Here is a 20,013-nt window from a genome sequence, read left to right as displayed (position 1 = left end):
GAAATAGGACAACTATTTTAGTCATGCTTGCCAACTTTTTGGGAAGGTCCCTCTGGGAGGACAGTAGGTAGAGTGCGCGAAGAGTGATGTCAGACTTTTTTACCCAATAGCCTCTCCCTCTTTAGAAGGGCATGCCCCCTCTGTTGCATTTCCAGCCCCTACCCTGGCTGATTCAAAATTCCTGCCGCATCAAAATATCTTCCTAAAGGGCTTCTTTCTCAGAATTTTCTAGAAATTTGCAAACTCTTCCGGGAGTTCTCAACTTTTTATTGTGAGCCTGAGAACATTTCAGGAGAGTTTGAAAATGTAGTTTTATTATGTCCTTGGTTATCTTTGATGCCTGCACTAATGACTTTATCAGCTAGAGTTTGATGCTTCGGTTGGTATTAGAGGACGGGTCAAACAATGTCAACGACTAGTGGTGAAGACCAACGGCGCCAGTCATTCTGATTACGGTAACTTCCATATGTATTGAGGGGCCTAAGAAATGTGATAATGTATTATTTTTGTTCTTCCATTAACAGTGCAAACATGTCCATTCGTTGTGTGGGGTATTGCAGCCAAGTTAGGACTTCTCCGTTGGAAGTTTGGAGCTTTTGTCGCAAATTTTGACAAAAATGCCAAGCAAAATAGCACAGCATGCAGAAATCCTAAAGACTGAATTTCAGTCAATCATGTCTGCTTGGCTCTGTCGGTGTTCCTAATGGGAGGGTTGTTCCATCATTTTGTTCTTCTACTCCTATGACGGAGCGGAATAAATTATATTTTAACCAAGATGTGAGCAAAAACTAAATATAGCTGAGCTGCAATACTAAAAGCCTAAGGCCAAAAGTTGCGTTGTTAGTGATCGAGAAAACCAGCCATGTTTTTTCTGCTCTCATGCAACCCCTATTTAGCGACTCATAACCATGTCAAATATGCAAAATAGAAGCCGCGGAGACACCATCACATGTTTCTCAACGCAATACCCCGAAACAGCTGTCTGTGGATGGATACCATGTTTTGGCATAGGTGGTCTCCTTCTTTCGAGACTGCCCTTCCCGTGGTTGTTCCTTCCCGGGGAAAGACCTGGCTGGTCATTGCTTGCGTTGAGAAACGTGATGGTGTCTCCGTGGCTTGTGTTTTGCATATTTTACATATTTCCCATAAGGGATTGGGGCTTTGCTCTAGAATCACTGCATTGAGAAACATGTGATGGTGTCTCCGCAGTGTTGGATGTTGATCTCCATGAGTTCATTCATCCTCCTCTTCATAGTCTTTTACTAGGCATTGCTCCTACCAGCCAGTTTCCTACTCCACACTGATGAGGGGCAATACCCCGAAACAGCTGTCTGTGGATGGATACCATGTTTTGGCATAGGTGGTCTCCTTCATTGGAGACTGCCCTTCCCGTGGTTGTTCCTTCCCAGGGAAAGACCTGGCTAGTCATTGCTTGCGTTGAGAAACATGTGATGGTGTCTCCACGGCTTCTGTTTTGCATATTTTACATATTTCCCATAAGGGATGGGGGCTTTGCTCTAGAATCACTGCGTTGAGAAACATGTGATGGTGTCTCTGCATTGTTGGATGTTGATCTCCATGAGTTCATTCATTCTCATTTTTCACAGTCTTCTACTAGGCATTGCTCCTACTGGCCAGTTTCCTACTCCACACTGATGAGGGGCAATACCCCGAAACAGCTGTCTGTGGATGGATACCATGTTTTGGCATTGGTGGTCTCTTTCATTGGAGACTGCCCTTCCCGTGGTTGTTCCTTCCCAGGGAAAGACCTGGCTAGTCATTGCTTGCGTTGAGAAACATGTGATGGTGTCTCCACAGCTTCTGTTTTGCATATTTTACATATTTCCCATAAGGGATGGGGGCTTTGCTCTAGAATCACTGCGTTGAGAAACATGTGATGGTGTCTCCGCAGTGTTGGCTGTTGATCTCCATGAGTTCATTCATCCTCATTTTTCATAACCATGTCAGGCATGAATTGAGTGAAATATCCCCACATTACTTTTTTTTTTCTTTCCCCGGCTTCAAACAACTCTTTTTCCATCTATCAGAATCCCAGTTCTTGGAACACTGTTGAAAAATAAAGTCAAAAGGATCTAGTAGAACGACCATGTTGTTCAACAGACGAGAAGGCAGAAACAAAAGGGAACAAACACGGTTCAAGTATTTGTGGTCTTCTGAAGTCGGAAGAAAAAGACAAGCCGTTCACGGCTCGATGGTCTCCGAGAAAGCCATTGTGCAGAAGGAGGGAGCAGACAAAACGCAGCTTGAGGTGTTTTTGGAAAGTTCTCTGCTAAGAATGACTCAACACTTACTTGCTTGGTTTTTGTCTGCCTTGCACTTTCCATTTTGCCCATGAGCTTAAAAACGTAATAGACATAAACTTCACTTCCCAAAACCATTGAGACCAGATAAATTAGAAGACTCAGAGGTGGGATGGATCCAAAAAACGTGTGACATCCCACTGGCAACTCATTCTGCAGACAGTACAAAGTTTTTAGGCTGTGAGTAGGGTTCTCGCTGTTAGAAATGCTTTTACCAGACCGTTTTGACTAATTGCTGTGCCTACAAGAATTTTCTTCACATAAAAAAAAGCAGAAAAAAAATGTCTGCTTTACCACAAAAACAGCGCCACACCTGTCTGTGGGTTGTGTGAGGTATTGCAGCTGAGCACTGTTTTTCAGTTTAACACAGCGTAGGTACAAACAAGACAATCGTAGTGCTTGACATAAAAAGAATTAAAAAAATATAAAAAACTATAAGACAAAAGTAGCAAAAGAAAAACAAGAAAAATGAAACAAGAAAAAAAGGAAAAAAGCAAAAATAAATTAAAAGTAAAATAAAAAAATAATAAAACACGAGGTAATGAAAAAGGAAAAACAAGAAAATAATGAAGCAAAAGAAAAAAAAAGAAACACAAAAAAGAAAAGGTAAAAGGAAATTAAAAAAAATGAAATCAAGAAAACAAGAAACAAAAAAGAAAAAGCAAATGAAAAAAGAATAAAAAATTTTTAAAAAATAAATAAGGTGTAATGCCTTGTCTGGAAGAAAGGAGCCAAGGTGTTTATAAATGGACAACCCCTTTAAATTTTGTGGTGTCTTGAATACGGTTTTTTTTTTTAAAGGTTGTCTAGTGTAGGAGACAAACACCCTATTAGAGAATTGTGAGCTAACAGATTGGGACCTCCTGTTTAGTGTCCTTAGGAAGTGACCATAAAATATTAATTTCAACGGGTACATGTAATTCCTCATTTCTCCTATGGCGATGCTGCAGGAAAATTTAATAGTTTTGATTTTTTTTAATAGAAAAAAAGACAAATCCCCTAATAACATGATTTGAAAAGTTTCATAACTTTCCAACAAAATTATTATTATGTTTTTTTTAAGTTTAGTGTTCTCTTCGTTGTACAATCCATACAAGTTAGAGAGATCCATTGACAATAAATTGATTACAAATGATCGCTTTCCTGAGAGTTGCAGCGATCAGCTGTTGGGAAACCTAGCAGTAAGTGTTCACTTTTCCTGCGGCGCCACCACTAGGTGAAATGGAGCATTACACAATGTCCATTGAAATCAATAGATTGTCTGTGCCATGTGGGACGCGATGAGTCCTTCAGAGCAAGAGACGCTAAGTACGCACCGGCCAAATGATTGGGAATATGTTCCGTGCCCCCGGTAAACAAAGGTAGAGCATTGTCTACCCTGTGCTTGCTTTTCGGCCCCATGATTACTAGTCATTATCGAATAGATAAGGTCTGCTCAGCCATCACTGAGGCTTAGTTTGGGAATCTCCGCTCCATGCCAACAAATGACTCTTGTATAAATACGCTGTTTACATAGGTCTTGGCAGGAATACAACACCCATCATCTCCACACAATAGCGTTGGGCAGCTCAATAATAAATTACTGGAGGCTGTAAAGTAAAATGAGGTTGTCTTCACGGCTGCTCGCAGGCTTCATTCCCAGATCATTATGTAATTATGTGTACAAGTCGCTGCCATATTACTTTATGGAGCGTCTCCCACAAGTGAACCAGATCCACCCTTACGGTGCCAGATGCCATCATCAATGAAAGGGTTAAAAAAATTTGAGATGGAGACTCCACTTCACCAGATTTGGATGGATTAGATCGAAACCGGCAGCTTGTTATCCACATACCGTAACCTGAGTTTTCTGGGACAAAATGGTAGATGTCCGCCCATCAACGGAATACCATGGCGTTATAAGTGATGATGTGGCGCCCCTGGGGCTCAGTCACCACAGAGGTACTGCACCTTCTCCTAAGGTGTGGTGCCCCACCATCCTGGTAAGTTGGAGGCTCCTGACCACGCTCCAACACTCGCACCCCACACAATAGAGTAGTTCAGCAAAACCACATTGCGGCTCCTTGCTTAGAGAGAAGCAGAGCACCTTTGGTGGTTCCCTGCTTGGAACACTAGACGTGCTGGGAGGTGGGTGTTCAGAATATATATATATAAGCGGGATGATTTAGGATGACAGGTCAGTGAGGAAGGAAGCCACTCGGAGAGGAGTGGGGATCCCTGGAAGAGGGATGGAGGAAGGAGTGCTGCAGCTGCCTCAGTGATCTGAGACAGCTGGCACGGGAAAGGAAAGAAGGAGAAGGACATTGAACTGAAGCCTGAGCTTCCATAGGAGAGAAAGACAAGTACGGAACGTAGGAGAAAAAGGCAACACAGAGGACGTGGGTTAGAGGAAGAACCCTGCCTAGAAGTTCTAAGTGCAAAGTCGGGGCCCGGTCCCCGAGGTTGTATGGAAACTAATGGTTCTGCAGCAGACACCGGTGGAGTAGTGGGCTGTAAATGCACTACTCCCATCTAAGACTTGAGGGCACAACAGCAATACGGATAGAGAGCCGGGACTAGGAGTAGAGAGTCCCCGAAGCAGGCTACAGCTGTCTGCCGTGCAAGTAGAGTTCTTGGGAACATCTGTCAGGAGGAACACCAGTGTAACTCAGTACTAGGAGATCTTCACACTTAAAGGCGCTCTAGAGGAGACGTTCAGGAAAAGGCACATAAATTGGCGGAGTGTGGAAGGGAGCATTCCATCTTGCCTGGAGGTTGGCTGGGCCCCTGACCCGGAGGACACAGCACAGAAGCGGGCACTACAGACTGTGAGTAAAGCTTTGGAACTACATGTCCTGGTGTCCTCCTTTCCTTCCTGCGTCCGTCCGCCTGGCACTGCTACATCCCCTGCACCAAACACTACACCATCTAAGTGTCTCCACATCCATACTGCCCTGGGACAACAGCCCTGCCTGTGAAGGGCTATACCATCCTTGCTGTACCACACCATCTGTCCCAGAGGATCTGTCTGCAGCGTCGGCTCAACACCTCCCTTGCTGAGCACCACAGGTGGTGTCACAAACTATTCATTTAACTACATTCCACCATTCATATCTTCCCCTATTACTTGGGCGCCCAAGGCCACGGTCCGGGTCACCGCTGCTGTGACACATCCCACTGATACCGGCCCGGTACCAAGTACCCCGCCGCCCTGGGAGGGCGACCCAATGACACATGTGATGGGGAAACATATGGGGTGGGAAAGATTTCTACAAGATTTTGGAGACATCTGTGGGGATTTTTGCCCCTTCATCCAAAAGAGCTATTATGATGTCAGATACTGATGTTGGGGAGAGGCCGGGGTCACAGTCTCCGGCCTAATTGTTGGATGGTGTTGAGGTCTAAGCTCTGTGATGTCATGATCTTCCACACCAAACTTCCCCCAACCATGTCTGTGCACTGGGCCTAGTCAAAGGGAACAGGAAAGGGCCTTCTCCTAACTGTTCCCGCAAAACTGGAGGCTACAATTGTCCACAATGTCTTGCACTGAAGTTTTAAGATTTTCCTTCACTGGAAGTAAGGGCCCAATGCTGACCCCTGATAAAAAAACACATAGCATTATCCTCCTCCATCAAATTGTACAGTTGGCACAATGTAGTCAGGTGGGTAACGCTCTCCTGGCATTCACAAAACCCAGACTCATCCATCAGACACCAGTTAGAAAAGTGTGATCTGTCACTGCACAGAACACGTCTCTTCCAGAGTAAAGCGGTGGTGGCTGCTTTACATCACTCCATCCGACGCTCAACATTGTGCTTGGTGATGTAAGGCTTCATGTAGCAGCTCGGCCATGAAACTCCCAGCCTCCCAGTGGTGGTGCAGTGTTTGTGCAGATGTTAATACTAGAGGAAGTCTGGACTCTGCAGTTATGGAGTCAACAGAGCGTTGGTGAATTTTCTGCCCTCTGCTCCTCCACCAACGGCAGCACGGTGACTCAATGGGTTGTACTTTTACAGCGCTGGGGTCTTGGGTTCCAACACGTAGATTTTGTTTTTGCATTTTCTACCCGTGATTTTTCTAAATTATACTCTCTAATTTCCATCTTATCGATGTGTTCTTCTTTCCCATTACAAACCTGAATTCTCTTCCCCTTCTTAGCTGCAGTCGGTGAATAATCCGCTATAAGATAATTGCTTCATTGAAAAGATAATGGCACAATAAATAAATAATAGTTAAATTCTATGTGTTACCTGATACCGTTATCACTCTGGACCCTTGAGCGTTTCCCCATTTCTGGCACCAGCAAATGGACCTTAAGTTATCATTTTTGGCACCAATAACAAAAGAGGCCACTATACGAAGACTGGATAAGCCCAGCATACCTGACGTGCTTCATGTTATTACTGATTTTTAAAGCTTTTTTTTTTGTAAATGTCTACGGAGCCTTGAAAATAGCCCTGAAAATAATTAGGATGGGAAAAATAGTAATATGTTTATTGTATTAATACTGCATAAAGGACAATAGAGCTGTGAGGGTCGACAGCCTGGCTACCTGATTTCCGTCTCCCATCTGTGGCAAGGATGGGCTGAGAGTGGTCCCTTGTTTCTGAATGTTTATACCCGGATATGGCATAAACCAGTGACTTATTGCTGCTAAATAGTGCCAAAATAATGCCGTATAAATATGTAGCTTAAAGGGGATTTCTGGTTTTACTCCCTTGAAAACGCTGCCCCTGGTGTCTGTTGTTGTTTGCAGTTCTGAAATCACGTTGACATTGCTTAAAGCAGAGCCACTGACTGGCTGCAGCGCTGTCGACAGGATGTCAGCACTGCAGACCACAACAGACACCGAGAGCAATGTTGGACCCTGTTAGCTAGGGACTGACAAATCAGTTTAAATCCAACTGTTGGCACAGAAGACGAGACTTGTATTCGCCTTGTTACCCTTGTCCCCCCTCCCCAACCGAAAGTTTGCAGGTCAGGAGGAGTTGGAGCATCTGGTTGGACATTCAACTTGTTCCTTCATTCAAACTCTTTGGCACTTGAAGGTAGCCAACCTCAGAGCTCCTCAACTATCTTCATTCCTCCAGTGCCAGAGACTTAAGGCCCTCCACACATCAGCAGGCCTCTTCATTCTTCCTCTCAATGTCGGAAGAAATAGGGATCTAACATGTTCGATTTTGGTCTCCCGATCCTTTTGTTCTCCTCCAGAGGAGTCTGGCAGCTACTCTTTTGTAGAGAACACAAGAATATAGAGAGAACGTTGCTGTGTATGGAGGATTCGGGAGATATAGCTAAGGCTCGGTAGAGAGAGTTAAAGCTTGGGAAAGATAGCTAAGGCTCGGGAGAGATAGCTAAAGACCAAATGATGGTTTGGCTGAAAGCTACCTATTGTATATTGGCCCCCTTAGTATTGACTGCGAAGGATGTATATGTCACCAATAACTCTTTTCACCTCCTCCCGGTCGGAGTGTTTTGGTCATGAAAGTACCAGGGAAGGACAGAGAAATAAGTAACCACCACTGATCATCTGTTGGGGTCCAAGCAGTGGGATCCACAAACATCTATCTCCACCATAAACTGGCAGGCTTGGCTCCACCTTTGGCAAAACAGTGGATATCTCCATACACATTGGATATCCATCAATCCCACCAAAGTGGAAGGGTTTTGCTGGCATTTAACTAAAAAGTATGGCCACCTTTGGATTGCTAGGGCCTTTAGTTACAAAACAGACGATCTTCCATCATCTTTTCTTCACCTATCTAGCACATTGAAGTGTAGCTGAAGAACCTCTAGGTGTGGCCTGTGTTGCATAACACAAGCTGCCGTCTATAAATCTATACTATATGGGGGTGTCTCGAAATATCAAAGAAGCCACCTTTCATTGCTGAATCCCATAGCATCACCACCAGCTTTACTGTCATCCATTCACAACCGATGCGTTATTACCTGGACACACCTAACAACATCATACACCATTTACAAAACTCGTCTACAACACAAGAGGAATGAGGACATATCCATTCATGCCTTCAAAAGCCATAAGCTAATAAGGAATTCTTTCATGGTGATTGCATAAAGGAAACTATGACCATAACATACCATCGTGGTCATCACCGTAAAATCTCATCAAGAGCTGAAGAACGCAAAATCAAAATAGTCTTCATCTCACCGCGCTTCACTCCATCTATTCCAGGAAGCACTCATATATTTTGCTTCAAGACCCAGAAGATTAAAGCATTTTCTGCTTGACACCCCTATAAAACATGTCTTGTGCCGTCCTATCGCTAAACCCATCTCACCATTTTAATTAAATTCCATATTAACCCTTAAAGGGATTTTCTGGCAAATGAAAATACTTTTAAAAGGGCCCAATCCGGTAAAAAATAAATAAAAAAAAAAGTATAAATGCTTACCCTAAATTATTCCCCACATTTCCTGTTCCTGGTGGTCTCTACTTCCTGGTCCACTTTCATCACCAAAAATGGCTAGAGAGGACCGCTCAGCCAATCACTGGCTGCAGCGGTGACCCGCCCTAGTTAGTGATTGGCTGAGCAGACATATCTGCCTATATTTGGTGTGTTGAGCATGGACCAGGAAGTAGAGACCAGAAGGGACAAGTTAAGAACCTAACTAGGAGCTGTTGGAGATCTGCGAGGGTAAGTATTACTTCTAGTAGTATTTGAGAATTCCTCGTGTTCATCTTATACCTTTAACTCCTAAATCTGACCAATACAGTAGAAATTTTACAGAGCCAAAAAGGCCTTATTAAGAATCTGAAGTTTTAAGTGAGGTTGTGAGGGAACGCAGCAGGCCAATCACCTCTCATTTTCTGAGTGATGAGCGTTAAGCGGGGGCGGAACCCCTAATGAATATTAATGAGTAGGCTATTTAACACATTTTGAGGTCTACAATGTCAGTTATATGAATAAAGTAACCCTCATATAGCGCAGAGTACAATGATTATAGCATGCTAAATTAATCTGTGTGAAAAGATAGAAGCCTCCTCTAAAAGAGACCAGATGCAACAAGTGAGGTCCTGGTTATTCTGTTCCTCCTTTGTAAACAAGGCTGTTATGGGGCTAAATAGAAGATGAAAGAGTTTTGGCTTTGGGTCACAGGATTGTAAGTGGGTCAGAAACGCTCTCCAGCTTAGGCCTCTTTCACACATCAGTTTTTCGTCGTCAGGCGCGATCCGGCTATTTTTACGAAAAACGGATCCGGCGAAATGCAATGTCGGATCCGGTTTTTCCCCATTGACTTGCATTAGTGCCGGATCGCGCCGGATGGTCATGCGTTTCATCCGGTTTTGCCGGATCCGGCAATGTGTCACAATCCGGCGTCTGGAAAAAACGGCAACTGTAACATTTTTTGTCTCCGGCGAAAAAGCCGAACCCCCCGGATCCGGCGCTTCCGGCTTTTTCACACAATGAAAGTCTATGAGCGCCGCAATGTGCCAGATCCGGCAAAAGCCGGATCAGGTTTTTGAGGTCTGAGCATGCTCAGTAGCCCTGCCCACAGCAAACATAGAATCAGAATCATAGAATCATAGAATCGTAGAGTTGGAAGGGACCTCCTGGGCCATCTGGTCCAAGTCCAACCCCCTGCTCAAAGCAGGATTCGCTAAATCATCCCAGTCAGATGTCTGTCCAGCCTCTGTTTGAAGACTTCCATTGAAGGAGAACTCACCACTTCTCGTGGCAGCCTGTTCCACTCATTGATCACTCTAACTGTCAAAAAGTTTTTTCTAACATCTAATCTGTGTCTCCTATATAAAACCATGACAGTGGGACCCTCAACCACAACCAATATGCCAGCCAAGAGAGGAGCCAGCCGCAGGAGAAGCCAGGAGAGTACCGCACCACCAGCATCACCCCAAATGGAGTCAAGGGACCTTGATGAACAGGCAGAGGGGAATCCAGCAGCAGACGACAGACTGTAATTATCAAATCCCCCATTCCTCAAAACTAGGGCCATGGAATATCAATATATTCAGTGGCCCTTTGTTTCTCTTTATTCACCAGCAGAAGACGCCCTATAGATGCAGCAGCACCGGCAGCACCAGCAGCAACAGCAGCACCAGCAGGAGTGGAGACTGGCCAGCAGGAGGACACCACATCATCTTCTGGGAGCCCTCCCTCGCATCGTCAGCGTTTGACAGTACGTTTTTATTTCCAAAATCCATCATCTCTGTAATATATGTCTATTCATTGGCTTTTATTTCAAAACAGGAATCACAAGATGAAGAGGAGCTCCCAGAAGAAGAAGGAAGGGGTGGACAGACACCTGGAGTGGGCTCACAATTGGTAAGTTTCCTGCATCAAACGCAGAAACACAACATCACACTACACACAACACATAGAAAACAATGTAGCACAGATATCACACAGCAAACACATATGCCTATATCCAACCACATAATTTTTTTGCTTTTCTTCTCTAGTCTTCCCAATCTGGTGCTCAGCCAAGAGGTCCTCGCAGTGCCTCCCAGGGTCGTCGGCGACAGCGACGCGGCGGTCACCAGCGTGTAAGTATAATAATTTTGATTTGATTTTTTTGCACTTTTTATTTCATTTCCTTAACTGCGGAGGCTAATTACATTACTTTTCTCTTTTTCTTTAACAGCCTTCACAGCGTGCTCCCGTCTCTGACCGTGAGGATGGAGGGATTGATGTCGACCACCTCATCGATCTTGTTAGAGAAAGGGAGCCGCTTTGGAATATGGCTGACCGCCGGTATGCTGATCTAATTGTGACCCGACGGCTCTGGGAGGAAATCTGTTCGCTCCTTGTGGACCGCTGGGAGGACCTTGAAGACTTTGCCTAAAACACAACCAGGTACACAACTGTGGCCAAAAGGTAAAAATAGTTAAACCACAACAAGATAGACGACAAGATAGCCAACTTTGTTTGGAAAAGCTATATACTGTTGGTACAGAAGGTACACAACTTTGGTTAAAGGCAGAAATTTATCAAATTCTGTCATCCTGCCAGTGTATTCTGCCTTGAGGTGACAAAGTATTGTGCAAAATTGTCCCTCATTCGTGACACCGTCACAGAACTTCTATTGGTAAGGTTCTGGTAATCTTGCAAGGTGGTTTCTTCAGAGGTGTCCTCAATGGAAATGGGTTCCTTGCACATAACAAAATTGTGGAGGACCACGCAAGCTTTGATCACCTCGTCCACAGTTTCTGTCTTGAGGTTGATCGCAGTCAATAGGACCCGCCATTTGGCTGTCAGAATACCAAAGGTACATTCCACCATTCTTCTTGCTCTTGTTAGCCGGTAATTAAAAATGTGTTTTGTTCTTGACAATTCTCTGCTAGAGTACGGTTTTAAAAGGTGTTCTGACAGCTGGAAGGCTTCATCCCCTACACAGACAAATGGCATAGGTGGACCAGATGTTTGCAGCAGCGGTCTAGGGGATGGGAACTGGAAGGTGTTTCCATACAATTTACGCCCCATGGCAGACAGTTTGAAAACTTGAGAGTCATTGGAGCGGCCATAGGCCCCAATATCAGCAGCAATAAATTTGTATTCCACGTCAGCAATGGCCATGAGGACAATGGAAAAATATTTCTTGTAATTGAAATATTCCGATCCCGATCCTGCTGACTTTACAATGCGGATATGTTTCCCGTCCACAGCGCCCAAGCAGTTCGGGAACTGACATATCTGTAGAAACTTTTCAGAAATTTCAATCCACCTCTCTGTTGTGGGCTCTGGTAAAAACTCTTCAGCTAAGGAGTCCCACAGTGCACGGCATGTGTACTTCATTATTCCAGAGATGGTGGAAATCCCGAGTCTGTACTGGAAATGCAGTGACGAAAGGGATTCTCCAGTTGCAAGAAATCTGTGGGGAATTAAAAAACAATAAATTAGTTTAAAATCACAGCATTACATACCAAAACTCAGCTATAACACTTGGAGATACAAAGTACCACCAACAAGATTGCAGTGAAAGTGTGCTCTGATGCGATCATATCCAATAAATGTGGCTTACCTTAAAGTCACCATCAGACGCTCTGCGGGTGAAACGGAGAAGCGGCAATAGGTGTCTGATTTTCTTATGAGGTGTGCAATGCGCTCCACCAAGTAATCAAAATTCTCCATTTTCATCCGAACATATGCAAAAATTTTCTCCGGGTTTCGTCTAAGGTCCATGCAGAGTGTAGAATAGACCCCACGCGTCATTCTCTTGGCTGTGATGGGGTGGATCCACAAACAGCGTCGCTGATGCCTGATGCGCTGCTGTCTCGCTCTCTCCTTCTCCAGAACAATCACCCTCAAACGATTCGCCTCCGCTGTAAAATCCGCCAAATTCTTCAATAGATTTGCAATCACAACATCCATCTTCGCCAGTAACTTGCTCTTCTCTCCAACCTGCACTTTCTCCTCTACAACCTGTCAAAGAAGGGCTGTAGGAACACGCTATATATAGATTTCAGCAGCCAATCCCGTTTCGAAGCCCCCAAGGGGCGTTTTTAAAAACCGGATCCGGCGGAAAATGGATGGAAAAACGGATGAACCGGATGAGACGGATCCGGTTTTTGGTCTGATGACCAAAACGGATCCGGCAGAAAACCGGATCTGTCACATCCAGTTTTCCATAACATTTGCCGGATACGGCGCTCCGGCGCGATGCCGGATCGCACCTGACGGCAATAGACTGATGTGTGAAAGTAGCCTTAGCGCTGAGTGAGAGGGACAGATGCAATGTCACCTGATGGGAAAGTGAGATAATTGTGGTAAACACATCAAAGACTGGGGTAAGATGATATACAAGTATGGACGGGAGAGAAGATGAGATATGAGGAGGTGACTCTTCCTCCTGTCAGGGATTCCTGAAGTCCATGGTTTCTAATTTTTTTTTTTTTGACTGACCATTTCTGGAAAACCCCTTTAAAGAGAACCTGTAACTTGCCGTAAATGCATTATTCTTTACCTGGTGTAATTTCCGCTGTTCTTCTGAATCCGGCGACTTTTTTCTTTTGTTCCTGCGCCTCTCCGTTTCAGAGATATGGCCCTCTCTTCTCAGTATATAAATCTAATCTTTTATGCCAAGTGGGAGTGGTCCTCAATTCGCTTCTGTGGGCGTGTTCATGAGGAATGTGCCCAGTTGGCTAACAAGACTAGATTTATATACTGGGAAGAAGGGGCCATATCTCAGGAATGGAGAGGCGCAGGAACAAAAGAAAGCTAACGCCGGATTCAGGAAAAGAGCAGCGTTCACATCAGATAAAAAAAATTACATATTTATGGCAAGTGACCGGTTCTCTTTAAAAAGATAATACTTTGAGTCCACATAGAGGAAGAAATGTGGTGACCATAATGGTTGTTACTAATGTTTTGCTGTACCCATGACTGTTGTGAAAGTGAAAAATTGGGAATGATTTTGAGGGCACTTTAGCCTCCACTCCATGATAGGGGCACTGTTGCTGATAGTGTCATGCTCGTCGGCCTTGTTATGTGGGCACTCTTGTGCGGACTAGGAAGTATGGTGGTATAGTCTTAGCCTTTGAAGTTGTTTTTAAGGTAGGAGATGACGACTAGGACTGACCAAAGGGTCATGAACCGAACCTAATCCAACATCGCTACTTGACATTTCTGTGGAAAACTTTACGTAAACATCCAAATAGATACATTCCTTAGCCATAGGCATCATCACTGCTTGTATGGATAAGTAACCTCTCCTTCTATATCCTAAGGCCTGAACTGTCAGCGGGACACATTCCCCGGCACCATAAAAGTAGAACATTTCCTGGAGCGTTCCCTCTTTGCCTTTGATGGGCTTTGGAGCCCAAATGGAGGTCTAAAGGCTATTTTTTTTAAGCTTCACCTTAAATACATATGCACTGACATTGTTTTCTCTGTTTCTCTTCCTGAAGCTTATTTAAAGCCGGGCATAGAGGGCCAGAAAATCACCTTATGAGACCTATATCCAAATTTGAAAAAACAACAAAAATTAGGTTCACCAGTTTTCCATTCAGTGGTGTCGGCAATTTAGCAAAAATGACAACTGGCAGTGCAGCCATATTCATGAAACCATCAACTAAAGGTTAAAATCCACATTTAGTCGAGTCTTAAGTGATTGCTCTATATATTCGAAAGTTCGCCAGGAGTTCAGCACATAGAAAGAAATGTATATGGTAGCTGTCAGAGAACGTAATCTACAGGCAAAGATCCAACTGGGTTTCCCATTTTGCTGTTGGGTTTTGGTACACTGGCCGGAAGAGTTTGGGAGTTTATTCACCTTGTGCCAAAATCTTTGGGCCAATGCACCTCTGTAGATGGTTGTTCCATGGGTATTCTCCACCCAGCAGCAAAAGGGATAGGAACTTATCAGCTTGCAACAAATCGAATTTTGTGAAAAAGTTAGAATCATCAAAATCCCAAGTTTTGGGGATGCGATTCCCGAAGACAGGTCACTATTTTGCTTTTTTTTTTTTTTTGGGGGGGGAGGTAGGGCTGGAGGTTAAAAATAAAACAAAACTATACCTCCCTGCCCTAAGCTTGCCCCTCACCTGCTTCTCTTTGGGCCCTCCGGTCTTAGTTTTGGATATTCTAGCCTGAGGTATTTGAGTCTTTCGGAAGACCAGAGGACTAGGCATCAAGCTACTCCAGGCTAGGACAAGTGACTATGATGTTTATAGCATTTTAGCACATTTCTTTCACCAAATTTATGATGCTTTGAGGTCCTGGAGAGCGTATAGCGTACCCCACTCGATATGGAGCAGTGAGGAGGAATAGCCACCAACTTGGATGATGCAAGAAGGGGCACCATGATAGTTTCCGAACAGTTCAACCATGCGTCACTAAGGATGGCTCATTCACCCTAATATTCCAGTCTCTCTACCTCATCTGCAGTCACAACGACCGGGTAATGGCAGCTCTTTCCCTACCCCAAACTCTCTGTCCATCACTACCGCCCCAATCGCCAATTTGGCAGCTCCAAACCTGCCCGGTTATCCTACAATGTTAGCATGCAGCACCTTGAACGGCTCATTCACTCTAAAGCCAGTCGAAAATGTTCCAGTCTCTCTACCTCTTCTGCTGTCACAATGACCGGGTAACAGCAGCTTTTGCCCTGCCCCAAACTCACTTTGGCAGCCCCAAACCTGCCCGGTCATCCTACAGTTTTTGTCCAGCTCTGTCTCCAACAGTCCTTACAGACTTTTTCTTATTGCTTCAAACTTAAAGGGTTGTTCCCACCATTAAAAGTTATCCAAAGGAAAAATGATAACATTGTGATCTGCTGAGGTCTAACTGAACACATCATCCTCGAAAATGCTTTGCCGAAATCAAGTGGTAACTGTTCATGGGTGCCCCTGATCTATACATTGAGTTTAGGACTGATGACAAAAGCCCATCTGTGTACTTGAGTATCTCCAGCAGTCCCATCAAAAAGAGGATAGCTGTAGCGCCTTGTGCGGCCACCAGTGGAGTATTTCAAAATCCACGTGGGGGGTTCTAAGGCTATCTTCACATATAGTTTTTTTTTTGAGGGGTTCAAAATTGATGAGCTTTTAAAACAGAATCCCCTTTTTGGGAGGAATTTTTGAGTTTTTCATTTGAAGATTTTTGTAAGAGTGTTTTTTCGCCTGAAGCTATTTTTTTTGCAGCCTTTTCATTTGACAGTGTCTAGCTTGGGTCCCCATTGACTTCTATAGGGTTAAAATTCGAGTTTGGGTAAAGTTCTGGTGCCCTAACCGAACTTTGGACTAACGTTTGCTCGAACATCCACTGGTTTACTCATCCCTAACCATGACCATAAGAAAAATACTCCAAAATTCCTTCTATGAAAATAAAATTGGATTTCCCAAAGAAAAAAACAGACGTTTTCCAAACATTTTCTAAGTACCATTTTGAAGGTTATGTTGAGGTGGAGCTTTTGGATAATCTGCAAAATCCTACTCGAAAACTGCTTCAAAAACAGCTCGAAATACACTCTCTAACTGATATGGAGCTTTTTTACAATTTTTTAAATTATTTTTTACATTTTTTTTTACCTCTTCAGATTTTAGAAGACAGCTAGTGGGAAGAAAGAAAAAAAAGAAGTTGCACATGCACAGTGCTAAAGGTTCACACGATGACCAACTGGCCAGGTGGTGACCAGTTTGAATCCCGTTTGCCTAAATCTATGTATAGTCATTGTAGGCATCCATAAAATGTTTTATTAATTAGCAGAGGTGCATAAAACAAAAGCTCCAAGTCGAGCGGTACTATAGTATACCGGGAGAGAAAGTAGTCATCCATGAAACTTCTCATGGTTAGATCGAACATTCTCATGGTCAACTCGAAAAGTTGGCAAGTGTGGTTGACGTTACTGTACTGGTCATAAAATAATTTTTCATATATGCCACACATTAATTTTCTCAAATCGTAAAATATACTTGTCAATTTTGGTAGCTGCCACCCCACCCCGCCCATAAGGATAGAAATTGCTTACCTACTCGTAGCTCTTGTCCGAAGACCGTTCTCTCTCCAAGTGCCGAGCAATTCCATCTGGAGAATCGGAACTGATACTGACATTCATTGATCCCCATCTGTGCCCCTTCTCCAATAACTATAATGGCATCCGGGCGGCTCTCGCAGATGGCTCTTTGCCGAGGCGCCAACCCTGGTATCTTGTTGCAGATTATATTTGCTCCCAAGGCCACCACAGATGACAAAGCTCTAGAAAGAAATAAAAGGAGCTATCAGAGGTGAAACGGAAGCGTAAACTATGACAACCTTTAAAAGATTGGTAATGTCAGATTGAAACCTTAAAATCAACCTTTTAACAAATCCAGATTGCATAGATCTATAATGTGGCATCAAGGGACATGGAGATCTCTAGAGATGGACTTGTAACCTTGAGATTGCTAATATTCTTGAACAATTTTGGTTCTCAAGTCCTCAGACAGTTCTCTTCTCCTCTTTCTGCTCTCCATGCTTAGTGTGGCACACAGACACACAATGCAAAGATTAAGTCAATTTCTCCCCTTTTTATCTGGTTTCAGGTGTGATTTTCATATTGCCCACACCTGTTACTTGCCACAGGTGAGTTTGAACGAGCATCACATGCTTGAAATAAACAATTTTGGAAAGGTGCCAACAATTTTGTCCAGCCCATTTTTGGAGTTATGTGTGAAATTATGTCCAATTTGCCTTTTTTCTCTGTTTTTTGTGTTGTTCCAATACACACAAAGGAAATAAACATGTGTATAACAAAACATGAGTAATTGCATTAATTTCAAGTGACAAATACTTCATTTTTTTTAACAATTTCAAGGGTGCAAATAGTTTTGTCCATAGCTGCATGCGGGCCCATACCTGTATGTCTTGTTTCTCATTGTATTACATATAATGAAGGCATTCTCTAGACACATTGATAGTGGTACTATAAGGCACACATGCCTATACATCCTGTACACTTGGCATTGATGCTTAAAGGGATTTTTTTTCCATCTTCACATTAGAATATTTTTGAATAGAGCTTGTCAAAGCAAGCACTTTTGCAATTTACTGTTTGTTAAAGTTTGTAGTCGTTCTTGAGATATCAATACTTTTATTTTGCTTACAGTTAGTTGCCTAGGAAACCGACCAACGCGGACCGCGATCAAACGCGATCGCGGTGTACCGGGGGTTAAAGGGAAGCATCGGCAGGGAGGGGGCTCCCTCCGTGCTTCCCTGAGCCCCCCACGGCAGCGCAATGTGCAGCGCTGCTGCAGGGGGCTCCTTTCCTCCAGGCCCCCGAATCCAAGATGGCGACGGGGGCCTTCGGGGGCCTGAGGAAGCTGGCTGATCTGTCACAGTGATCTGTGATGTGACAGATCAGCGATCTGTCACAGGACAGTGATGTCCCACCTGGGACAAGGTAATAAAGTAAAAAAAAAAAAAAAAGTGTTAAAAATAATTTAAAAAAAATCGCTAAATAAATTAGTAAAAAAAAAAAAAATATTCCCCAATAAATCCATTATTTCAAAATAAAAAAAAACAAAAACAATAAAAGTACACATATTTGGTATCGCCACGTCCGTAATGACCTGCCCTATAAAACTGTCCCATTAGTTAACCCCTTTAGCGAACCCCTTAAAAAATAAAAATAAAAAACGAAGCAAAAAATAATGATTTATTATCATACCACCGAACAAAAAGTGCAATAACGCGCGATCAAAAAAACGCATATAAATATGCATGGTACCGCTGAAAACGTCATCTTGTCCCGCAAAAAACGAGCTGCCATACAGCATCATCCGCAAAAAAATAAAAAAGTTATAGCTTGCAGAATAAAGCGATACAAAAATAATTATTTTTTATATAAAATTGTTTTCATTGCAAAAAACCGACAAAACATAAAAAAACAACCTAAATGAGGTATCGCTTTAACCGTACTGACCCGAAGAATAAAAACGCGTTATCAATTTTACCGCACGCGGAACGGTGTAAACGCACCCCCCCAAAAGAAATTCATGAAACGCTGGTTTTTGTTCATTCTGCGCCCCAAAAATCGGAATAAAAAGCGATCAAAAAATGTCACGTGCCCGAAAATGCTACCAAAAAAACGTCAACTCGTCCCGCAAAAAATAAGACCTCACATGACTCGGTGGGTCAAAATACGGAAAAATTATAGCTCACAATATGTGGTGATGCAAAAACTAATTTTACAATAAAAAGCGTCTTTTAGCGTGCGACAGCCGCCAAACATAAAAACCGCCATAAATCGTAAATCAAACCCCCCGATATCACCCCCTTAGTTAGGGAAAAATAATAAAACTAAAAGAAAATGTATTTATTTCCATTTTCCCGCTAGGGTTAGGGTTAGGGTTAGGGCTAGGGTTAGGGCTAGGGTTAGGGCTAGGGTTAGGGCTAGGGCTCAGATTAGGGTTAGGGGTGTGTTGAGGTTAGGGTTGGAGTTATAATTGGGGGTTTCCACTGTTTGGGCACATCAGGTGCTCTCCAAAGGCAACATGGCGTCTGATCTCAATTCCAGCCAATTCTGCATTGAAAAAGTCAAATGTTGCTCCTTCCCTTCCAAGCTCTGCCATGTGCCCAAACAGTGTTTTACCCCCACATGTAGGGTATCAGCCTACTCAGGACAAATTACAAAACAACTTTTGGGGTCCAATTTCTCCTGTTACCCTTAGGAAAATAAAAAATTGGGGGCAAAAATATAATTTTGCGGAAAAAAATGTTTTTTTATTTTCACGCCCAGGCGTTATAAACTTCTGTGAAGCACTTGGGGGTTCAAAGTGCTCTCCACACATCTAGATAAGCTCCGTGGGGGGTCTAGTTTCCAAAATGGGGTCACTTGTGGGGAGTTTCAATAGTTTAGGTACATTAGGGGCTCTCCAAACGCACATGACACCCGCATACCAATCCATCAAAGTCTGCATTCCAAAACGTCACTACTTCCCTTCTGAGCCCCGACGTGTGCCCATACAGTAGTTTTCTCCCACATATGGAGTATCAGCGTACTCAGGACAAATTGGACAACAACTTTTGGGGTCCAATTTCTCCTGTTACCCTTGGGAAAATAAAAAAATGGGGACTAAAAGATCATGTTTGTGGAAAAAATACGATTTTTTTATTTTCACGCCCGGACATTATAAACTTCAGTGAAGCACTGGGGGGTTCAAAGTGCTCACCACACATCTAGATAAGTTCCTTGGGGGGGTCTAGTTTCCAAAATGGGGTCACTTGTGGGGGGTTTCTACTGTTTTGGTACATCA

At 43.5% G+C, this 20,013-nt stretch overlaps 1 protein-coding gene across 2 annotated transcripts in view; it reads right to left on the bottom strand.

The window, feature by feature from the left end:
• The window catches only part of WNT7B (Wnt family member 7B), a 145,499-nt gene that overhangs the window by 35,036 nt on the left and 90,450 nt on the right, over positions 1-20,013 (bottom strand). For both annotated transcript variants that reach the window (XM_073567658.1, XM_073567657.1), the window contains exon 2: positions 16,749-16,975. In XM_073567658.1, coding sequence (XP_073423759.1) covers positions 16,749-16,975 — 227 coding nt within the window. The remainder of the gene's footprint in view (positions 1-16,748; positions 16,976-20,013) is intronic.

This window comes from Dendrobates tinctorius, unplaced genomic scaffold (genome assembly GCF_039654945.1).
Source record: "Dendrobates tinctorius isolate UK_male_01 unplaced genomic scaffold, ASM3965494v1 ptg000020l, whole genome shotgun sequence".
In the NCBI taxonomy this organism is placed as follows: domain Eukaryota; kingdom Metazoa; phylum Chordata; class Amphibia; order Anura; family Dendrobatidae; genus Dendrobates; species Dendrobates tinctorius.
Note: the sequence above shows the minus strand (reverse complement) of the source record. Positions and strands in the feature narration are given on the sequence as shown.